General features: G+C 43.5%; 2 protein-coding genes across 2 annotated transcripts; one reads left to right on the forward strand and one right to left on the reverse strand.

Annotated features, from left to right (window-relative positions):
- Positions 1 to 446: 446 nt before the first annotated feature.
- Positions 447 to 8496, reverse strand: RFNG (RFNG O-fucosylpeptide 3-beta-N-acetylglucosaminyltransferase). The gene is given in 9 exon segments (XM_030961833.1): positions 447 to 2903; positions 3133 to 3218; positions 4535 to 4700; positions 4791 to 4879; positions 5912 to 6065; positions 6445 to 6547; positions 7059 to 7107; positions 7934 to 8223; positions 8226 to 8496. Coding segments are annotated over 9 exon segments (1092 nt in total). The 5' UTR covers positions 8314 to 8496; the 3' UTR covers positions 447 to 2836.
- A 56-nt stretch (positions 8497 to 8552) lies between these two features.
- Positions 8553 to 18795, forward strand: GPS1 (G protein pathway suppressor 1). Its single transcript, XM_030961828.1, has 14 exons — positions 8553 to 8602; positions 11080 to 11172; positions 11508 to 11689; positions 12473 to 12637; positions 12806 to 12941; positions 13096 to 13173; positions 13478 to 13538; positions 13919 to 14004; positions 14478 to 14572; positions 15674 to 15779; positions 16129 to 16209; positions 16333 to 16470; positions 16689 to 16823; positions 17535 to 18795. Exons 1-14 carry the CDS (start codon positions 8570 to 8572, stop codon positions 17607 to 17609), a joined length of 1464 nt encoding a protein of 487 aa, XP_030817688.1. The 5' UTR covers positions 8553 to 8569; the 3' UTR covers positions 17610 to 18795.
- The last annotated feature ends 4153 nt before the right edge of the window (positions 18796 to 22948 follow it).

Below are 22948 nucleotides of genomic sequence, written 5' to 3' on the forward strand. Positions count from 1 at the left end.
GGGGCAGCCCCCAGCGAGCCGGGCCATCTTTCCCCGCCTCCGCCGAGGGAGCGCAGCACGAAGCTGGCTCCAGGCTCATCCAGCGAGACAGGCAGAGGTGAAGTTTCGTGGCTCTCACTCGTGATTTGAGTATCATTTTAGCGACCACAGAAAAACAGGCTTTTTAGAGTCTGTTGAAAATATCCTGCAGCTTTGCCCCATCGAAGTTGCTGCTGAAGATGACAATTAAAATCCTTATTATCTCAATTCTTCGATTGTACTGTTAACAAGCAGCTGCAAGGATTCTTCTCATCCACCTCTTCTCTACATCCCAGTCATTGAGCTTACTTGTTTTTTGGCCCTTGGCATCACATAAGCCTGACAGGAGGGCATAGTTTTCTGAATTAGTGGGTTTATGGTCCATTTTTGATACAGAGCACATGTGAAGAAATATGACAAAACACAGCCTTTGACATATTTAAATATTTATTTTATAGAATCACTTTATGTATGAAAAAGTAGTTTGATAAAAAAGCTGCATCCTGATAGATCCACACAGCTTAATGCATTCTCAACACAAGAAACCTTGGAACGAGCCTGAACACACTGAAGTTTCCTGTTGCCCTGCAGGAGAACATGGTCCTTTTTAAGTTCCATAAACACCCTCCCAGCTTTGAGGGCACTTGCCTCTTTGGCATACCTAGTGTGACCAGTGTGAAACTTCTACCATTTAGTTTTGCTGCCATCAATACAAAGTGGTGTGGTTTTTTAAACTGCAGTTTGCCACAATTGCTGCCCAGTCCTTGCTTGGTCTCCGTTGTCTTACAAAAGGATGCTTCCAGTGGAAGGGGAAGAAGATTTCCAAGAGGAGAGTTCAGAAGCAGTGCTTGAAGACAAAATCACCTCAAGAACTCATGAAGTTTCAGTTTTCTGCTACAGGGCTTTAAAACCATATTAAAAAAATATATGGATACCAGGAATCTCCAGAACTATTAATGACAAAATAATTAAACCACAGGATGCCTCAAATCTAGTTAGCAGAAGATCTAATAAAGTGGTAGAACCTACTATGCCACAAATCCTCCTCTGTTTTCTGTGACAGGCACACCTGTAACACTGACAGCCCATTATGGAACAGCCAGTGTACTAGCTGGGCTTTGATCCAGCTCCCTGCAGCTTTCTCATTTCCATACCTCATGTGTACCTTAGTACACATGATAGAAAGGAGAAATATAGGAATGAGCTGCAGGACTGTAGTAAGTAGCCATCAGCTTGTTTGCTCCTCAGTAGAACTACCTAAAATCATACAAAGAGGACAATGTACTGAGGTAAACACTGAAAGGTTTGTTAAAATGCAGGGAACATGGTATATTTGAGGAGGCTGACCCCTGTGCTAAGTGGCACACTTGAATACACTACAGGCATTTGCCAGGAAGTTAAATAACTAGGTGAACCCCACAGTACAGCTGAGTGCAGCCATTTAGAAACCTGAAACCTCTGCTAGATCCACAATCAAGCCAATAATCACAGCTCCAGATGATACAATAGCATTCTATTATTCTTCCCTTAATTTGGCCTCAAACTCTAGCACTAAACCAGCAAGTATTTTTTATAAGAGTAAACAGTGATTTTGCAAAGGAATATTTTTGTGATGTATTCTTCAAGTCAGGCAGGGTTTGCACATGGCCAAAGTCTGGGCTAACAAAAAAGTAAACATATGGAGCCCCATTCCTTCCACTTTAAAAATTAAGTTTGCTTTCTTTAAAAAGCAGCAGCAGATGATACTGCTAGAGCGCTGAACTTCTGCTTGTAAATGTGCAATCTCCTTTTAGCGACTGCATGAACTACTTGTTGAATTATTAAGCAGTAAAAACAAGCACTGATCTTGGCTTTATGGTAATTAAAAGATTATCTGAAGAAGCTGGAGTAACCATGGTCATACAATTAAAGGTCCTCAAATGATACCATCAAAACTCTCTTTGGTGCATTGCAGCTATCTAGCATTTCTCCCCTCTCACGCTGCTTCAGAAACAGGGCGTGTTTTGCCAGCACAAGCATCCCCAGCTCATGTGACCAACTACCAGCCAAGTGGGAGGAACAATTACCATCTTGTCAGGCAAATATTTTTTCAATATCAAATATCAAGGGAATAGATCATAATCATCAACCATTGCAATTCAGTTGGCATGTGAGCCTGGTCTGACAATTACCTCCACAGGAGGTACACATGGATGACAGGGGAGAATGTACATTGTAAGCAACTCATCTAGTCTTGAGTAAGCTTACCTTCACACAGGGTTTTCTCATGACAAAGGCTTTCAGCCTTGTTTACCCTAGTGATTCCAGGATTTCTGTATTCTAACCAGCTGCAGTTTTAATCTGTCAGGCCACAGAAGCTCTTAAATAATTCTGTTCCCAAGAAAGATGAGTGAAAACTTCCCCTCTCTTGTCACCATGGGGACTACAGTCTGCTCTAGCACTCCAGCTTCAACACAGTGGCTTCTAATAACCTCTAAGGGTAGTAAAAACACTCCCACTCCCAGTACCGCATTTGCCTCAGATGTGCCCAAGCACAGGTTCACATGACGTCAGATGAAAGTATAAAGTGACTCGTACACACGGGACAGCAGTCATCTTATGAAGAGCCACTAGACAAAAGAACAAAGATTCTTCTTGAAATGTCCTAGGCTGCAGCTGAACAAACCATACCTTATTGCTTTTCTAAACAGAGTCTGTCTACCTCCTTTGTAGCTACCACTGGTTGTCTCCCAGAAGAAGAATAAAACCACCAAAAAACTCTGCAACTCCTGCCTTATGCAAACTAGCTAAGACACAGGGGTCAGTGGCTTGTCAAGAATTATGACATCTTCTTAGCAGGGCACCAAATAGTGTCAGGGTAAAGCAGACAATGGACAGATTTAAATCTATATTAAAAAAAAAGAAAAAAAGACAGCATTAGATTGGAATTCTCCATACATGGAACATACTAGCATTGAATGTGCAGCAGGCTGATGGAGCAGGGGGTGTGTCTACCTGCTTTTGGCACAGTAACGAGCTGACACGACAAAATAAACCCATTAGTGGGTCTGATCGTCTTACAGATGACAAACGTGAACAAGGTAGGAAGATCTTGTTTTGGAAGAGGACACTAACCTGGTTGGATCTTGCTGAAGGCCAAACACTCCTCCCACACTAACGACATTGTGTTTGTTCTCAGGGTCACCGTAACTCAGGGTTACCTGTAAAAATAAGGAAGTATTCAAAACTTGTAACACTAATGCAGAAAACCAGAGTGGAGTAGCAGGGTTATTAATGAGGTACCAAGAAAGTCTCCAAAGATGCTGTCTAATCTGAACATGGATGACATTTGGAGGACAGTGATTAGTTCTGACATTAGCAGCGCTGGCACTGAATGACACTAAGGGCAACTTGGGAGAATACACAGAAGATCTGAAAGGTGCATTGCCCTGAAGGACAAGATGAGTTTCAACTGTAAGCTTTGTAAGGACATGAATTCTGCTACTGTTTGTACCTTCACTAAAGAACACGTTCATCCTTACCAGACATTGCCTGAAGTCTGCAATAGCAATATTTTAGCAGGGGGGAAAATATAAATATTTGCATATTAAGTAGCATGGAAAGGATTGTCATGTTTCAAATCTGAAACAAAGTTTAGATCTTTGGAACCCCAGGTTCCTCCACACAAGCACTGCATTAAGAATTTTTCATGTGTTAGGTGCAAGAAGACTTGTATTTTCTTTGTAATTGTACATGTCCTGGGTTTTGGGTTAGCTGTCTTCATCTCATGGAACCAATGATGACCAGTGAAACAATGGCCAGTTGTTGGACTGTTGCTACAGTCAAATTCACTAACATAAAGGGAGGTGACATCATGGTGGAATTAGGCCCCAAGCACAAATTTCTGCTGCCTAATACAATTGCCAGAAAAATATAACCACCCAGCATGCAGGGGAAAACCACACTTCTGTTTACTCATGGTGCCAAGCAGTGTGATGCTGGCAACACTGCTGGATGGCCTTGTGGCTCCATCTGCTGCCAGACAGGTAAAATGTAGCCCAGCAACTAAAATGCAAATTGATTTTTCAGAAGCAACTTTAAGTTTCACGAGATTCATACAAATTGTTCTTTAAAATTATTAACATTTAATTATGTCAAGTACTTATATAGCTGCCTTTCTGAACAGCATGAATTAAGACTGCAACTTCGTTAGGCAAAACCAGGAACACTATTTAGCAAACTTCTACACTTTCTGCTACAGCTACACGCAAAAAATCAGGGTTTAGGAGGAGATGGGGTACACCCTACCTAGGCTTCATGTAGCAGAATGTGTCCCCAAAGGAGGGGCCAGCTACATGACCTAGTTGGCTAGAGTGAAACAGTGCTTTTCACTGAAATGAAGGAATTGAGCAGGACACAACTCTGAGTGAGTCTGTAGATATCCTTCTTTGCTGAAGAGTGCTAAGTCTACATAATCTGTTCTTTCTGATCAGACTGAGGTGTAACTGTAAGAACAGGACATGAAGCATAGCTCTACCTGCTGCAGTACAGACTCCCCTTGCAGTCTCTGCAGATTTTCCAGGTGGGAGTGGAACAATGGGCTGTGCAGCAGCTTTACCTCCAGCAGCCCTTCAATGATGTAGCCAATGGTGCAGTCGTCAGGAAGACGTACTCTTTCTGCAGTACTAATGAAATTGCCCAGGCTGTGACAGAGAGCATAGGAGACAAGCCAAAATGTGTTTTAAAACCTCCCAGACATGTATTGATGGAGCTCAGCTAGGGACAATGCTTACCTGGCCCAGGGACTCATCTTCAGGGCAAGACCTCGGCTGATACAGAACCCAGCTCCACCTGTGGCAAACCAGAATTTCACTGTTGTCTTCTGAAGAGCAAAAAGAAAAAACACACAGCAGTTACTGACAATCAGCTTTTTGCATTTGGCTGGGCAGGGAAGGGAACTCAAGGTTCTATTTGATATCACATATTACATCGGAGTCAGAACAAGCCTACAGATGAATCCCTATTTGTTTAGGCTGCTGAAAGCAGCTAGGTGTTCTCTCAAATGAAACTATCTTGAAACAGACAGCAGGTGAACCATCAAATTAGCATAAGGGAGGTAGCCCACATGAAATGGATAGTCCCACTTCCACACAATTACATCTGTCCTCTATTCATTTTAGCCAAGGGTCATAGCCAGCTCTGTGTTACTGAGGGTGTCAAAGGTGGTCCATATATATATTGGCTCTATGTCCAAGGAGACTATTTTGTTGTGCAGTCTTCCCTAACAAGCTGCTTTATGACTTTTTATGACATTCTGGCTAGTGGATTGATATATCTTTAAACAGATCTGCCAGTGCAGGTGACCTGGTTAGGATTTTCTCCTTAGCACATGTATTTTGTGGTTGAGATATGTTTGCTTCTCGTTCTTGGAAACCTAATAACCCCTGTATATTGCAAATGCTTTATCTATCCAGAAAGCTTCTGTCACCCATGTGAAGTTGGTTCAAGATGATGACAATGTGTGTGATACTGCACTCAAAACAAATTAAAAACCCCTTGAACTCCCACCCAAACTCCCAAATCCTAAAATAAGGAACACTGCCCCCACAGCCACTAAAGGAAATGTGGGGAGGCCCTACTAAGCTCAGTGTGAGGGAGATCATAGCATGCATGAGTAAAGGAACAGAAACAGCCAGCCATCCAGGAGAAAACCTCCATTGTGCATATGTATGCACACAACATCAGGCTGAAGGTGCATTTAACCCAGGATCCTGCCTCTGAAAATGACCATCACCAGGTTCATTTCTTGCAGATTAAATCACTTGGGTTTATGGCGGAATCCTATGAATTGTCAAGGTTTTAAAGGCTTAGAAGACTGGAATGTCTCTCAGACAAACTGAAAAAGTTTGCTTACTGATCCATCACTTTGGACATGGTCAGCTGCTTCGATGGGATGGTCCAGGCTCGGTCGCCCCACATACACATCCTGGCTGTGTGAGAAGGCAGACAGGAGATGCAGAAGAGTCCGAGGGTTCACATAGTTGTCATCATCCACATGGCAAAACCATCTTCAAACAAAACAAACCAAGAAGTTATAGGGACAAAGAAATGAATTATAAGTTTACAACTGAGTCATAGTCTTTCAGGCTTGGAGCAGAAAGTATTTCTTATTGTCCCAAATTACAGAATAGGGAAGATAAAAGCACCCACAGATGCTAAGTCTGCAAAGAGGCTGAAATTAATAACTTCCTTAGATTACAATCCTTTCCACCTTTCAGATGATGCTTGTTTATAAACACTGCTTCATGCTGTGCTCCCTTTCCTGCACTCATTCCTACATTTTAGCTAATACTACATTCCTTACTGGAACAGAGATGGTTACTCAAGTTTCCTGTAAGCACAGAACTGGAAGAAACAAAGTCAATCAGAACAATGTGTTTCACTTACTTTTGCCCAGATTCCAGGAATTTATCATATTCCACAGACATCTTGCAGCAGAGAGCTTGCCGGGTATGGACAGCGGAACAGTTGGTGTTGATCATATGATCCCCTAGAAGAATAAAGATCAGCCCTTTCAGGTCTGAGGAGCATGTGTAGTCAAAAAAAGACTACAAAAGAAGTGCACATTTGGCACTAATACTGTACATCTGAGGTGCACATGGTGCACGCATGGAGAAGGAGCTGCAGGACACGCAGGGCTCACAGGTTACCCATCTGGTATGTAAGCTGCAGAGTCATGAAACTGTGTGACTGCATTAAAACAAGCAAGGGTATATAAGCAGTGTCATGAGATGTGTGTGAAAGAAATACCTACTATGACTTTGGACCACATAAGCTTAAGTTTACTAACAAGAAGAAAGGGGTGCAAAAGTGAACCCAGTATTCTGGAAGTTCCAGGCATCTTGTCCAGGTGACAATTAGAGAGAAGTTTTCTCTATTTTCTCCATCTTAACTTCCCTAGTTGCTTGTACAGCACGAAATAAGGACTTCTATAGAGAGTATGAAAGAAACAAAACTCAGTTGTAATAGACAGCATGCACCTCTGCTGCTACACAGCTCACCTGCTTTCAGGCGTAGCTCCTGATCCTCCCAGTCTGTGAATATAAACGTCTGTAGGAGACAAAAACCGTGTGTCCACATTTAAGAACTTCAGATTCTAATTTTAAATTTGTTCCGTTTCAGTTGGAATTCAGAATGTTTTGTCTCTCTTGGTAGTTAGTTTCACAGTAGCCACTGGAAAGGGAGAGGGAGTAGGGGTGCAGAGACCCCCCAGCAACTTCAACCCCTGCTTTATTTGTTACATTTTTTCATTGCAAACCAGAATAATGTCATTTTAATAAAGCAGACTGCATTTTACCCTCCTTGTCTCATGGTACAGACAACTGATTTCCAGACAGAAAGGATTTTGGTCTTTTTTTGGTACTACCTCCTCTCTCTGGCTAGGAATCATCCACAGCTGCCAAGCAGGTAAAGAAGAAAAAATGGAAGTCAGAGTGGGAAGTGGGAGGTGGTTAACACAGCCTTGTTCCAATGGCTGGATAAAATCCCATTAATATACTTGAACGGACCAAAATTCTGAAACAAGGGAACAAACTTTATGTCCTACAGAAAAGCTTAAGTTCTTAGTCCAAAATATCAGCTTATATGCATCATCACCATGAATATTTCACTATCATGAAAGCACTTTCTACAGTCATACAAAAAGCAGCAAACTATGCCTGCTTGGACTACCGATCCCATATCTCAGGTAACTGGCCTAATCAGCAACGAACTCTTTAGGAAGTATGTTCACACCAAGCATTTATATAAAATGACTTTCCAGTCTTACAAAGAAAGTCTTTTTTAACATAAGAGAGAAAAACTCGGTGGGAGCGCACTAGCTGTCCTGGAAGCGCAGGGCCGGAGCTGCCGGCTGCCCGCTGGCAAAGTCTCTCACCTGTCCTCTCGCCTGGGAGATCCAGGTTTGGAGGAGCAAGTCCAGCCGGCTCCTATGGTATTTTCTCGTGGTCTTCACGGCAATGAAGATGTCTTTCAGCTCCAGGCTCTCCCTGGCCGCGCTGCCGGCAGTCCCGAGGCGGCCCCTCCGCGCAAGCTGCGAGCTCCCCGCGAGCCCGCCGGCCCCGGGCCCGCCGCCCGGCGCTCCGGCAGAGCCGGCGGGGCCCGCGCGGTGCGGCGGGGCCGCGCTGGGCCCGGCGGGGCGCGGCGGGCGGGGCGCGGCGGGGCGCGGCCCCGCGGCAGCAGCAGCAGCAGGAGCGCGGCGGCGCCCAGCGACAGTAGAACCCCGGCCCTGCGCAGCCCCAGGCAAGGACCGCTCATACTGCAGCCCCGCGGGCCCCGCCGCAGGGTGCGGCTGCCGCATGGCCCCGCACTCCGGGAGGTGGCGGCGGCCCCGCGGAAGGAGCGCCCGGAGGTCGAGAACCGCCGCCGCCGCCGCCGCGGGGCCGAGCGGGGCCGCGGCCCCTTTAAGAGCTTCACCTGTCGGCCGCGGCCTCGCCGCGACGCGCGGCCCGGAAACGGAAGCGGAATTGGAGCGGGAGGGGCGGGCGGCCGGAAGCGGCGGCGTGAGGGGAGGATGCCGCTGCCCGTCCAGGTCTTTAACCTGCAGGTATGGGGCGGCCGCGTCCCGCCGGCCCGGCCCCTCGGGCCTCGCCGCGCTCCGCCGCGTTCCGCCGCGTTCCGCGTCCCTCCCGCGCGGGGTCTGAGACCCCTGCTCGACCGCGGCCTCCAGGGGCGCCGTGCGGCCTTCTCCTTGCTCTCCACGGACAGGGAGCGGCTTTTGGCTGGCCTTGGGCCCTCGCTCAGCCTTCCGTCGGGTCTGTGTCGCTTCCGCCGCCGTTCGCGAGGAGCAATGCTCCGCCGAGCATCCTCCGGCACCCGTGGCGTCCCCGCCGCTGCGGTGGCCCTGTGTTTGGTCCCCGCCGTGGGCAGGGCTGGAGTGGTGGCGGAGGGTACGGTGAGGTGACCCAGTGAGGAGGAACTGAGAGTCTGTAGTGCAGAGAGAGCCCCAGGAGCGCCGAGTGGGTCAGTGACACGAGGTACCTGCGGAGGCTGTCCTTTGCAAGTTTTAGCAGTAGCACATCTGTGTCAGGGCGCGGGGCTTTGGGCAGAGAGGAGAGGACGAGGGACAGTTCAGCATCCAACTCGGCTCCTTCGTTAGTGACAGATCTGTACTGCACCCCGTCCAGCAGCAGATCACACCTGTTCTGCCGAGTACAGCAGGAGACTTCAGCTCAGGCACCAGCATATCTGCTTATATGAGGCCTGGTGAGGTACCCTCAGCGGAGCGGCCCCTTGGGGCTCAGGAAATCTTGGGGAGTGGCTGTTTACTATTTGCTCTGTGAGTAGTTTTTAAGTCGACATTGCATCTTCCTTTCAAAATAAAGAGCTTGAAAATGTTTGAGTTTGCTTGTCCTACTGGGGCTTTCAGCACACTTGTGTTTTTCCTTGTCTGGGAGTTAAGTGAGAAATGCAGAGTGCAGACTCTCAGTGTAGCAAGACATAAAGTGTTCTGTTCCACCAGCTGGAATTACAGTTACCTTTTTTGCTGTTTTCTAAGGAGTCTGTAATTGAGTTTTTACTATGGTAGGCAAGGGCAGCCTAAACAAACTAACCTTGGCACTTAGTGTTTGTGATATAAGAAAAGATAGACGATAGATAGAAGTGGGAAAAGTAGTGGTCTCAGCATATGGTGAATTGCCTGTTTTTATGTGCAGTTTGCCTGAGGGGTGATCTAGACAATCAAAATTTCCTCTGTGCCTGCCCTCCCTCCCTCCCTCCCTCCCTTTCCTGCATGGAAAGGTTAGTAAACTAGGAAACAGATAGTTTTTGTGCTTCACTTGCTTTTACTTCAGATTTTGGGAGATTTCAGTGGTGAGATGTGTATTTGATATGTATCAGTTTGTGAAAGAATAAGACCTCCAGACTGTGGGTGAGTATAATTTTTAGAGATAGGAAATCTGGATCTGCCCTGTTCCTTCTCACAAAACAACCCAACCAACCAAACAATCAACCCAGTCCAAAAACCCCTCAATCTTTGATTTCTTGACAGTAAAATCAGTAAAAATATGGAAATAATCAGATATGTATGGGGGCAAGGTGGTTGGCATGTCTGTCTTTTGTGAGATCCAAATCAAGCTTGTATACTATGTGCACAAAGTCAGCATTTTATAAACAGACAGTCTGCTAAGTTTTCCTCACTTTATTTCCTCACAGTAATTCCTAGGAGGGCTGTTCAGCACACTTGGACAGGAGGAGACAACGAGTTTTCTGCCAGCAGAGCAGTTAGTTTGTGGAATGGGATAGCAAGCTGGTCTGACCTGGAGTACATGCAGGGGCTGTAGCAATGCAGCTGTGCCAAAGTCACTGCATTGCTGTGAGTCCTTATGGCTCAAAGCAGTGCAGGATATACTGGGAGAATAAAATTCTGTTGTTTCTCCAAAAGAGGCTCTATCCAAGCAATTGAACTTGAAAACTATGTTAAGATAGTTTGACTAATGGCAGATCCCTGCAGTGCAGTCAAATTGTTCTTTGCTATGTTGGAAACTCTGAAATTGTCATTTGGCGTTCTGTTCTTTATAGTTTTTAATACTTCTAAGAAGTTTAACAATATTTGCCTCTTCCCCCCGGCCCCCACCCTGAAATATTATTTCTAAGCATTAAAGCAATTTTCAAAGGTTAAGGTTGTGGTGAGTTTTTTGGTACATTTTGCCTTTTGGAACTTCTTGATCTGAGTGTTAACACCTGCTCTTGCTCAGAGAAGGGAAATGGAATGCATATGTATACCTCAGATACTTTGTAGAATCAGATTAATTGACCCCTTCATTTTTTTGCTTGATAATTTACCAAGCCAAAGAAACTGCTCTGTGTGAATGCTAAGCCATGCTGCTGCTTGCATTAGACCAAGCATCATGCTGACTGGTGGTGCTGCTAGAGGAAAATCCTAAGCATATCAAAAGACTGAGGAGTGCTTTTTCATTTTTAAAATTTAACACATATTTAAGCAAGTCCTTAGTAAATTGAATAACATAGTTATTTCCTGCTCAAATGTAATAAGCTGCTTTTGACCTCGTTTTGCTCTTTTAGGGTGCAGTGGAACCCATGCAGATTGACGTAGATCCACAAGAAGATCAGCAAAATTCACCTGATATCAACTATGTGGTGGAGAACCCCACGCTGGTACGTGCTGCTGAGGACTGTGGGTACATTTCTTGCCCATGGTCTCTTCCTTTAAGAATTTTGAAAAAGACCCTTTTGAAAAATCTTAAAGCTGGTTAGTCTTAAATACACAAAAGCATTACAACTGAAATGTTAAAAAGGTAAATTGTAATGTAGAGCATACTTCTGAGGAAATTACTTATGTTTGAAGAAAGCAGACATGGACCAATCTTACTGATTTTTTTTTTGCCCTCCTTGAGGAGGTCAGGTCTGCAGGAAAAGCTGTGCAGGTCACAGTGTAGTAGGCTGATGTAGTGTGTCCATTTTCACCTTCTGAGGCCAGGTTTTGTTGGCAGGATTTGGAGCAGTATGCGTCCAGCTACAGTGGGCTGATGCGAATCGAGCGGCTGCAGTTCATTGCTGACCACTGCCCACAGCTGCGGGTGGAAGCTCTCAAGATGGCTCTGTCATTTGTCCAGAGAACTTTTAATGTTGATGTGTATGAAGAAATCCACAGAAAGCTGTCTGAGGCCACGAGGTACTAAGAGGCCATGGGAACGTGGGGAGCTTTCCTGACAGAGTTAAGAGTGATGTGCTGCAGTGGAGGACTTTGCGTGTAATACCAGCACATACCTTATGCAAATTGTCTTTGCCCTTAGAGTAATAGCAGCGAAGTGTGTGTTCATGCTTTTTTAAAAGATAGAGCACAGAAGGCATTATCTCATTCTGAAATCTTTGTGCTTTTAAAAGCTGCAGGTAGATATTGAGGTGAGTTTAGTCCTTGCAACTGCCTCAAATATTAATGAATAAATTTGTTTTTCCTGAGGTAGATTATGGAGACATGTTCTAGATGCTTTTGTTTTCATAAGTTAATACCTAATCTAACTCTTTGCCTTCTTTTGGTTTATTGTTTCCTTTCTCTCTTGCACTCTAGAAAGAGGCTTGATGTTAAGGATAATCTTTAATATCTCACTTATACATCCACGCTTCCCATCTTTGCATTATTTTTGTTGCTATGCTTATTGCATGATTTCTTGTCTGTTTTGCATGGGGAGTCTTTACCAAGTGTGTGACAGTATAATCATCCTAAGAGCATTAAGATAATTTTGCGAAGTATTTGTAAACATCTGTGATGCTTTTGTTACTGTTTGCACTGGACATTTTAGCAATATGCTTCTTTTTCCCCACTACCCTTATTTTCTCTTTGGTCTATTTTGTGTATGCAGTACTTTTTGTTAGGGTAGCATTGCCAGGCACTTAGCAGACTTCTGTTTTGAAACATATTCAGCCTAATAGCCTCATTCAAATACTTTTCTTTCAGAGAACTGCAAAATACACCTGATGCTGTCCCTGATAGTGGAATTGAACCCCCTCCTCTTGACACAGCTTGGGTTGAAGCTACACGCAAAAAAGCTCTTCTTAAACTGGAGAAACTCGATACAGATCTGAAAAATTACAAAGGGAACTCCATCAAGGAGAGTATCAGGTGAGATGCAAAAGTCTCTGCTGGAGCAAGGAAGAGCATTTTGTTTCTCTGTGTACTTAACATGGGATTTGCCCTTAGGTCAGTGTGTTGAGTTACTTGTTTAGGACAAACTGCCTTTGTCCCTTTCTGAGCATACAGTTCACTGATGTTTTAATTCCCGTCCTCCAGGAGAGGCCACGATGATTTAGGTGATCATTACCTGGACTGTGGAGACCTCAGTAATGCTCTCAAGTGTTACTCGCGAGCCCGTGATTACTGCACCAGTGCTAAACATGTCATCAACATGTGTCTCAATGTTATCAAGGTAGGAGGATTTGCAGGCAGAGGTACCTGGTGTCTTTGTGATACCTGCTGTGACGTTGCCCCCCATCCTTGGCCCTTGTGTCCGCAGTGATGCGGCTTAGCTGAGGAATGCTGTTTATCTGTGCCTGCCCCACACTGTTTCTGGCTCTCTACAGGTCAGTGTCTACCTCCAGAATTGGTCTCATGTTCTGAGCTATGTTAGCAAGGCTGAGTCTACACCAGAAATTGCAGAAGTAAGCTCCTGCTCTTTAACTTGCATAAATTTTCCCTTTGTTTTCTGTTTTCAAATTTGTAAAATGATTTCTTCCTTTCCCCCTTTATGACTTCTCTCATGATACACGTGTACAAAATCTGACTTACGCTAAAAATGGATACTTCCTGTCCTCAGTTTTGCCATATTTCCCGAGACAAATAAGATTAAGTTATCTTGCCATTGAGATTGGCAAGTTAATTATCAGGGTGAAATATCCTGGGGATAGTTGCAAGCAAAATAGCTTTCATACTGCTTGCTCACTATTGCTTTGTTTTATGCTTTAGCAAAGAGGAGAAAGAGATAGCCAGACACAAGCAATTCTCACCAAACTGAAATGTGCAGCAGGTGAGTGAGTCCTTCAGCTTCCTGTATGGTTTGCCTGTCTTTCTACCTGTTAGCTGTCCGTAGGGCTCTTGGGTTTATTTTTTCTCTCATATTTGACAGACTTTGTATTTCCATACCAGACATGCAAAATTTAATGAAGCTGGTGAGATAGAACTGCTGGTTTTTGCCATCTCTTTCTTTTCCCTGAGTTTCTTCAGAGAGGATACCTGTGTGAGTCAATGTAGTTCAAAGGATGCTTGATACAGTCTGAGGATCTTGTTTTACTTCACTAGCGAAGGCACTAGCAACCGTGTGGGGGCCTTTCCTACTCCCTAGATTTTTCAATTTTCCCTGATTTGTATACTGTCATAAAAAATGGACTAACTTTTTCTGGTTCCTAGGCTTGGCCGAACTGGCTGCCCGGAAGTACAAACAGGCAGCAAAATGCTTCTTGTTGGCATCATTTGATCACTGCGATTTCCCTGAGGTGAGGACCAAGAGGGAGCTGTGTGCAGGTCTTGGAGGGGATGCAGTTCTTCTAAGTATTAGGTTGTAAAATTCAGGTATTGTAGTTATTCTTGCAGTATTCCTACGTAGTTTGGTGGTGCTGTGAACTGTGCTGGTTGGTTGGGTTTTTTTTGGTTTTTTTAAGCCTCTGTTCTTGGCTTCTCTAAATGTTCTATTCTAGATCACATAAGAGTTACCTGTAAGATTTATAATTTATAATTCAATCAACCAAAAGCTCCTGAAATTGATGTCTGCTCTCTTAGCAGTGTTACTGCTCTGACCCTGTCACCCCACGCAGTGGGTGAGAGCAATCTGAGTGCTTCTACTGCATTAGATAAGGACTAATCTTGTCACTGCTTGAAAGAAAGGCCTGGGGTAGAAGACTCAATGCCACCCTTACACCATTTCGGTAGTCAGTGGCAGCTTGCTCTCTGTCTCTCCCTCTCTCTGTAGCTGTTATCTCCCAGCAATGTGGCTGTGTATGGTGGGCTCTGTGCCCTTGCTACATTTGACCGTCAGGAACTGCAACGAAATGTTATCTCCAGTAGGTGAGTGATGCCTTGAGTGATGTTTGTATGTGCTGGACATCTTTTGGAACATGGGACATTGGTTAAGAGTGGATTCTGGCAGGAGTATTTCTCATACAGGAGAGAAAGAATCACTGAGCCTTAATTTGCCTTTAGCATTAAGTGCTGTTTCACTAAAATACAGTGGTTAATCACAGCTGAAATTTTCTTAGTGTAAGTTTCCCGCCCAGGTTAAATCCAGCATCTGCACAGCCCAGTTGTCTGTCTCCATCAGTACTTCATATTAGATATTAAATCAAGGTACACAGTCCTCTGTCAAAGGCAGCTGTTAGGATAATTTGCCTTCGTGTTGCCACTTGTTGTGGTGTATGTTAATCGTTAAAACAATTTAGTAATTATTAGTACACTTTGGAGTGTAATCTTACTATGACATACAGAAGGTTAAGAGAATTATGGTCTTTGGAAGAAAGTGGATATTGAGTGTCATAGATTTAATTGCAATGCCACTGAATTCCTGTCAGATAGATGTACAGGACCTAGATGTACAGAAGCAGTAATCTTAAATTGCTGTGGAAAAGGGGTTGTTACCCTCTTTTATGGGCTGATACATAGGGTGAGATCCCAAGGTTTAGAAGTCTGTGATGGTGAATTGGGAGTGTGCTGAGTAAAAGTGTACATCCCTAAGATTTACCACATTCACAATAGCTTGTTTCTCAGAGAAATTGGCATGCTTGTCTTGTCTATGGCATGCTATACATAATGGGGGCTGTGCTTTGAAAGGGGACACAGAGCTGGCCAGCATGGACTACAGTATGGCATTTGTTTGACTTTGACCTATTCACGTTCATGATTTTGTTTTGTGTGGACAAACACTTCTACTACTTGGTTTGTCAAAAGTTTTTTGTCTTCCTTCATCACAGCTCTGATGCTGTGCTCTATCTCTCTGTGTTCCAGGCTCCCAGCCCTGGTGAAAATGGGCTGTCTGGTCTGTTAGAGGGTAAATTCTTGGAATCTTCTTGGAATGATAGTGAGAATTTTTAACCTTGCAACTTGGAGTGATGAGGTTATGGGGTATTTAAGTGGCAGGTTCCAATGTCTGATCACTGCCATCTTTATCTGTAGCTCCTTCAAATTGTTTTTGGAGCTGGAGCCACAGGTTCGTGACATCATCTTCAAGTTTTATGAATCTAAGTATGCTTCATGCCTGAAGATGCTGGATGAGATGAAGGTGAGTTGCAGGAGAGCAGTGCAGAGCAGACCCTAAAAGTTCCCTTTGCCTAGCCTTTTGTGAGAAGCAGTGATTGTCAGAAGTAGATACTAAATGTTCAGCTCTTCTCTGTCTTCTGTGGCTCTTGGTGTGGTGCATGGAAATTAGGAATAGTTTATTTGTAGAGAGAAATTATAAATATCTAAAACATACTCCTATTTTTTTATTCATTCTTGTTTTATTGTATTGTCTTCCTGTAGTATAGAATTCTTAAGGTTTAAGTATATACACATAAATGTTTCAGAACACAGGAATATATATTTTTCCAGACTGCTTCTCAGCTTCTGATGTGGTTTATTGTTTTGCACAGGACAACTTGCTGCTAGATATGTACCTTGCACCTCATGTCAGGACACTTTATACCCAGATTCGAAACCGTGCCCTTATCCAGGTAATTGTTCCTGTCATCCCAGAGGTGGATAAACAGGGAGATAGACCATTTCTTTGCAATTGCTTTTCTCCTAGTTTGTTAAAGAGTGGAGTGTGCAACTGAATATTTTCTTCTTCTTCTTAGTACTTCAGCCCCTATGTGTCGGCAGACATGCGCAAGATGGCCACTGCTTTTAACACCACAGTGGCTGCTCTGGAAGATGAGCTCACTCAGCTGATCTTGGAGGGACTGATCAATGCCAGAATAGACTCGCACAGTAAGGTGAGTGCATTTCACCCATGGATTAGAGACTGAACAGGCTTACTAAGTTTAGAAACTCTCCGTTCCTGAGAAGCTTGGAAGGTGCATTCATCTCTTGGGCCTGGTGTGTTCAGTAGGGGTGAGCTGTGTGTGACCTCAGGCTCCATAATGCCTTAGCTGTTTTCCTGCTGTGGAACCCTGGCACAGCTCCCATGTTCAGTTCTCTGTATTGCTTACAGATTCTGTATGCTCGAGATGTAGATCAGCGCAGCACAACTTTTGAGAAGTCTTTACAGATGGGCAAAGAGTTTCAGCGCCGTGCCAAAGCGATGATCCTGCGAGCCGCAGTCCTGCGCAACCAGATCCATGTCAAGGTATGGCCCTGCTCAACTGAGACTTAAAGGCAGGGTTAAGTAAAACTATGAAAGTCGGTGAATTGAGGATTCTGGAAGGGAGTGAATCTATCATGTTCCTGATTAGACAAATTCTTACAGTAGTAAATACTTAATATATAAGGAACAAGTGTTTTTAGCCAGTAGATTAACCTGTTTGTACAGCTCAGAATCTCCTTTGACGTTTATATGGTTGGGTTAATTCTGGATAACTCCTTTGGTCCAGTCCTTGGTAGACGTATCTCCTACCTTCTCAATAAAGATTGTCTGAAGTAATTTTTTCAGCAGAGGAAGTAAAAAAAGCATTAATTGTTAGGAGTATTCCTTCTGGATTGCAGTTTGAAAAGGATGTCTTTAGGGAGGATAGGCCATCTGCACAAAATGTATTAATTTCTATAATATGTTAATCCCCGTGATTACTAAATGTCAAATAGGATTCAATTCCTGGGGTCAACAGCACCTTGTACATAGTAGGTAAGAGTGGCTTAAAAATTCTGGTTTGGCTTTTTTATGGAAACTTCTTGTGAACTGTAGAAGTTGTTAATACAAAACCATCATTAATGAACCTGGGGGTATGCTGTCTCCGTGCTGCCATCCTGCTGTGCTTCACCTGTGCTTTATTTTGTCTCTCAGAAAGCAGGCTGCAGAATATTTACACATCACTAACTAGGATGTATTTTGGTCTTGTTGCAGTCTCCTCCGAGGGAAGGTAGCCAAGGGGAGCTCACTCCAGCTAACAGCCAATCCAGAATGAGCACCAACATGTGAAAAACTTCGTGCACTACCAAAAGAAATGGTCCCTCAGGACTGTACCCAGTGTCTCACCCACTAACTGCTGAGCTTCACAAACTGTCCCTATCTCCCTTACTTCTTGCTCGGATTGAGAGAGTCAGGGTTGGTGGTGGATAATATGAATATTCCAATAACTTCAATTCTCCTTGAAAAGAAATTCTTTTTAAAAACAGCATCCCTGCAAATGGGTCATCATTTCAGTTTTGGTAGAAACCTTCACTCTCCTTCCGCCACTCCATAAAGAGCTTCAGGTTATCCATACAGATGCTGAGTTGAGAGTTTTTCAGTTGCTAATAGTTTTCTTGTTTCAAAGTTGCAAAAATAGTTAGTTGAACGGACAGGCACATATAAGATGAATTTTGCTGGCCTGAAAGTATTGCCTCAATTTTGAGCAATGCTGAGCTTTCTGTTTTCCAAATAAACTTACAAGTGCATTGCTCTCAATTATGGAACTAGAGTTCTGATGGGGGAGGAGATTTCCTTTGAGAAACTCTTGGAGAATTTTCACCTGTACCAGAAAACATGGCATTGCTTCCATGCATTCAGTCACAGGCCTTTATTTTAGGGTTTTATGTTTACCTGCAGCCAGGTTCTCTCTCTCTCTGGTCTCTGTTTTCAAAGAACCGTTTCCTTACGTGTTTCCGTCTTGTGTGTGTCCTGGCTTTGGGGTCCAGTGTTATCATAGCAGTAAATCTCTACTTCATGCAAATATTGCTGCTTGCTCAGTCTTACTGCCATAGTGTGTGATGGTTTCCCCACATGTGCAACAGTTGTTTTGGGTAGAATGGATAAATGCCATAAAACACCACTCAAGTCTTGTGGAAGCCCTAAAAAGAGCCAGTCTAGTGCCCACTCTCCAGGTGCATTTATTCTGCTTTTCTTTTTATAAAGGGGTTAAAGGTGGCAGCCCAGTGTGTGTGTGTGTGTGTGTGTGTGTGCGCGTGTGTGTGTTTTTCTCCTGTGTTCATGAAAAGAGATATGCACTGAATTTTTTGAAGTCACTGCAGCCTTGTATTCATCTAATCCATAAGGCAAACTGAGAATTTTGATCCAGCCCTGACTGGTCTGGCAGTTGTTACAGATGTTACTTTTAATGTGTTTATGCTTTTTTTTTTAAAATAAGTTGTTATATCTAGTGCATTAAACAGCAGGATTAAAAAACTTTTGAGTATTTGGAATTTTGTGTTAAAGTTGGGTTTTAGGTATTTTGATCTCAAGCCATTGGTTTTTTGCTAAGCTTCATGATGTTTCATAGGCAATTGTTTTGCTTTCTGATCTGGTTGGAGATGCAGCTTGGATGAAATGTAAAGAAAGTGCAGTTGGAAGGAACATTCAAACAGCAAAATTCCTGTAGCAACAGTGGTCTCTCCTGGCTTTCCATGCTTTTTATTACTTAGGTGCTGAAAATGGAAGCAATAGTTTCTGTGAGGTCTTTGGTTACATTTGGCATGGAAAAATTCTCCCATTTTTGAGGGAAGAACTTAGTGTCAAGCATTGCTGATGGCCAGTTTAGTGAGAAAGGAAAGTTGAGTCCTTGGGTAAATTGCTGTACATCCTTATAAGAAATGCAGGGAAAGTACTGTTACACTTTCTGTTTGTGTTGAAGGGAAGCTTTTCAGTCCTAAAATGCTGCTCAAACATTTTTGCTTTCTTCCACAGATGGGCCAGTGATAGTATTTATCAGGAAAAGATGTTACACTCTGCTCTTTAGGAGATGGTTTTGCAGCCAGGTCTGTGCTCCCGCTTTCAGGATTTTTATTTTATTTATTTATATCAGTCCCTTGCTGGAGGATTTCTGCTGCAGGACTCCTCAGTGCTGTCTTGATCTGACTGGAGTCTCTGTACTTCCAGACACCAGCAGCATCACGCATCCCTCAGCAGCCACAAGGGGCCCACAAGGTGGCAACAGCAGTTTCCAGCTCTGGTTGTGGCCCGAGGCCATTCTGTACACTGGCAGGCGTGGTTAAGTTTTTGTCCCCCCAGACAAAAGTGCTTGCAGCCTCTTTTGGAGTTATTGAGCATTTCCCTTTTATTTCATTGGCATCGTGGGTGCTTTGTGCAGAATTACTGGCATGTAACTCTCTCCTTTAGCCTGTGAAAGAAGCTGCCGTTGCTTTTGGATCTTGTAGATGGGAGTCAGGGCTGTCCAGGCATGTTTCTTCTAGACATTGTCCAACACCTGCCTCAGTCCTAACTGCCTGCCAGTCTCAAACCCCACAAAATACAACACAGTATGGATATAGTTCTAGGTAAATTGCATTCATAAGCAGTCTCCCCCAGTAGAAATGATTCTTACCTTAAATCTCTATGTAATTTCCCAAGTAATAAATGGGGAAATAGCGACCCACATAGATTGAATTTTCAGTGATTCCCTGTGACCACCAAGGTCATTCAGTGATGAAGTTTTGTGGAATGTGTAGCATGTTGGTATGTCTAAGATATGATCAGAGGGGCCCATTCGTATGGATTGAATGAACTTGTGCAGCACCTTTTTGTTAAGGAAGTGCCAGTGGTAGGCCATGACAGGTTCCTCATGCAGTGTAAATCCTGCTTTCTTTACATGACCTTGCTAGGACTAAAGGAAAAAGAGTTGAAAAAACCTTATTCTTTTGGCAAAGGCAGTTTTAATTAGCACACTCACTCTAAGTGGTAATGTAGAAGCTGCCACTGTGAGATTTGTGTTAGTTTGGGGTGATTGGTAATTATCTGCCCAGAACTTGTCCAGCACTGTGGTCTGAGTTGCTAGGTTTTGCAGGGGGAGGTCTGTTTAGAGGTGATTATGGACCATGGCTGGTGCAGCATCATCTATGAGCTGCTTTTGGCTGAAAGGTGTCAATAAGTGAGGGAGAAAATAACAGAGCTCGGTCTTTGTCCCAGGCCATGTGGGGATGACCTGCACATCTCTTCTGTGACTCTGCAGCAAAGGTCTCAGCACTGTTCCATCGTCTGGATAGCTCCCAAAACTGCCACTGAATAAGGTATTATTTCTGATATGTGCAATGTAATATAAACTTTCAGGGAAAGAAAAAAGAGGAAACTTCAATCTGACAAAGACCCATTGTGTATTGGTAGAAAGTGCTTGCCAAGCACTGATTAATTTTTCTTTTAAAGTCTCAGCCAAATTAATTTGACTATTTGAGATTCTTCTGCCATCTTCATTACTCTTTATGAAGCAGATAGCAGTGGGGCAGCAGTGTGCTGCATGGGGCAGTGCTCTAAGTATGTTTTACACCATCTGCTTGTGACTGCTGAGGTTGAGACAAGTCAGTGTTTCACTTCTCTGGTATTCCATCAGCTGTGAATTTGCAGTAGGGTGAAAAACACCAAACTGGTGTGGAACTGAATTCTGCTTCTCTGATGCTGTTAGAGAATAGAGAAAGGATTACTTGTCTGCTTTGCAAATGAGCTTTGTACTTAAAGTAATGTTATTTTGGCTTCTGTGTTCTTAAGGATCTCTGAACTCCATTCAACATTTCATAGGGTTGCTGTGTAGCTTTAGATTATCTCATAGGATAACTTGATTAGGCTAAATTAGTTAGAAAGGGGAACAGAAACTGGCTCATAGGTCATGTCAAGTTCTAAGAGAAAATGTACAAGATTCACTAATTAGAAGCTTGGTAAATTCATAATGCAATTAAGTCTCTTGACATCAAAAAATAACTCGGGCTTAGGCCTTGGTAGAGTTACTGAATCTACAGACTGCAGGACAGCTGCATTAGCAAGAGATGGTCTAATTCAAACAAGAACTCAGGTGGCAGGATCTGAAAAATCTGCCTTAGGTGGTAGATCAGGCTGGGTATTCTTTTTATCTGACCGTACAGGTACCACTGTTTCAGTTCTCTAAGACTTCAGCTCTAGCTTTGTACTCCCTGTGCCTGTAGTCGATACAACTGTGAACTCTCTGCACTTCAAAGTTTGTACCCTGTAAATACATGCTGAAATCTCAGAGTTTCAGTCTTTGTTTTGATGCACTTTTTGTCTTTAAAATTTTTTTTAGATCTTTCTCATATCTCATTTCATAACCTGTTTCTCAAATAAAGGCAATTGGCTTTCTTTTTTTCTTTTGTGAAATACCCCAGCTTTTTCTTGTGTGCCTCTGAAAATAATTTAGATGTGAGAACCCATTTTCCTGAAGACTGAGCATCATTTTCAGCATCATTCTACATTCAAGGCACTGCCTTTTCTTCCCCCTACTCCATGAAAGTAAAATAGTGTATATCTCCTTAAGGGCCTGTGAAACAGAAACAAAACAGGCCTTGACCTTGCCCAGCTGGCAAACTACAATCTTTTGATTAGAGGTAAACAGAATAATTAGTATATTGCCTAGCCTGAAAGTAATCCCTTGTTAGTGCAGATGTGCTCAGTGTGAACAGGAAGTGGCTTGGCTTTGCTCATGTTGCAGTTGGGCCTCTGAGTTCACAAGCATTGCTTAGTGAGCCATGGCTCATCTGGACAGCATTGCCTTAGTACTGCAAGGTTGGCATCTTCTTGCACGGCTGCTGAAAGTTCAGGTTGAAACTTTTTTCCATTAGTGTGGTGATTTGTAGCTGGATGCACAGAGGTGGGTCTATGTTGCAGTGCCAAACTGAGCAGTTTTTCAGCCCTGTGTCAGGAGTGTGGCAGCCTCCAGCCATGCCATGGAGTGGACAAGATAAGGTCTACCTGCATTTCTCCATTGTGCTTGTTAAGAAATGCCTTGGTATGGAGGGAAGGACAAATATACCTTGAATACGAATTCTTTATAGAATGGTATCCAATTAGTACTCTCAAGTGTAAGGCTCCTCCTAAATTTAGGAGCCAAAAGCCACCTTGACTGTTCCTTCAGATTGGTCTAGTACTTCTGGTACTTCATAAATACAGTGATGACACTGTATTTATGAGAGGGAGGTATGATCTAAAATCTCTGTGTGTTTCACACAGCCCCAGTTCTCTTGTGCTGGAACTGGCTGTTTTGCCTTTGCAGACTTTGAGCAGGAGAATGTCTGAGCTTTCTGATCTTTTTGGGAAACTGTTAATGGGGAGAGATCAATGAAACAGTTTGAAATTCTAGGATAATAAATATTTGGGTTTTTTACTAGAAGAGGGGGGAACAGACCAGGAAACTCAGACTACTTGACAGCTTTAGCATGTATGCCTGTGCAAGGGAAGAAGTGGACTATTTCCACATGAAGTAGAAGAGGTGGTTTCAAGTTTCCATCTTTAAAAAAGGCATGTGTAGGACCTGCATCTGGTTTTGTCACGTCTCTCAGAATTTATCACGTGTGAAGGACAAATGACTACATAATGAAATATGAGGCCTTGAGCAGGGAAATACT

This window comes from Camarhynchus parvulus, chromosome 18 (assembly GCF_901933205.1).
Source record: "Camarhynchus parvulus chromosome 18, STF_HiC, whole genome shotgun sequence".
NCBI lineage: Eukaryota > Metazoa > Chordata > Aves > Passeriformes > Thraupidae > Camarhynchus > Camarhynchus parvulus.

Bases quoted from the DNA above. Each gene is read 5' to 3' on its own strand.
- GPS1 (XM_030961828.1), top strand. From the start codon at position 8,570: ATGCCGCTGCCCGTCCAGGTCTTTAACCTGCAG. The intron at 14,005-14,477 runs GTGAGGACCAAG...CTCTCTCTGTAG, and splicing joins ATCACTGCGATTTCCCTGAG to CTGTTATCTCCCAGCAATGT. The intron at 16,471-16,688 runs GTGAGTGCATTT...TATTGCTTACAG, and splicing joins GAATAGACTCGCACAGTAAG to ATTCTGTATGCTCGAGATGT.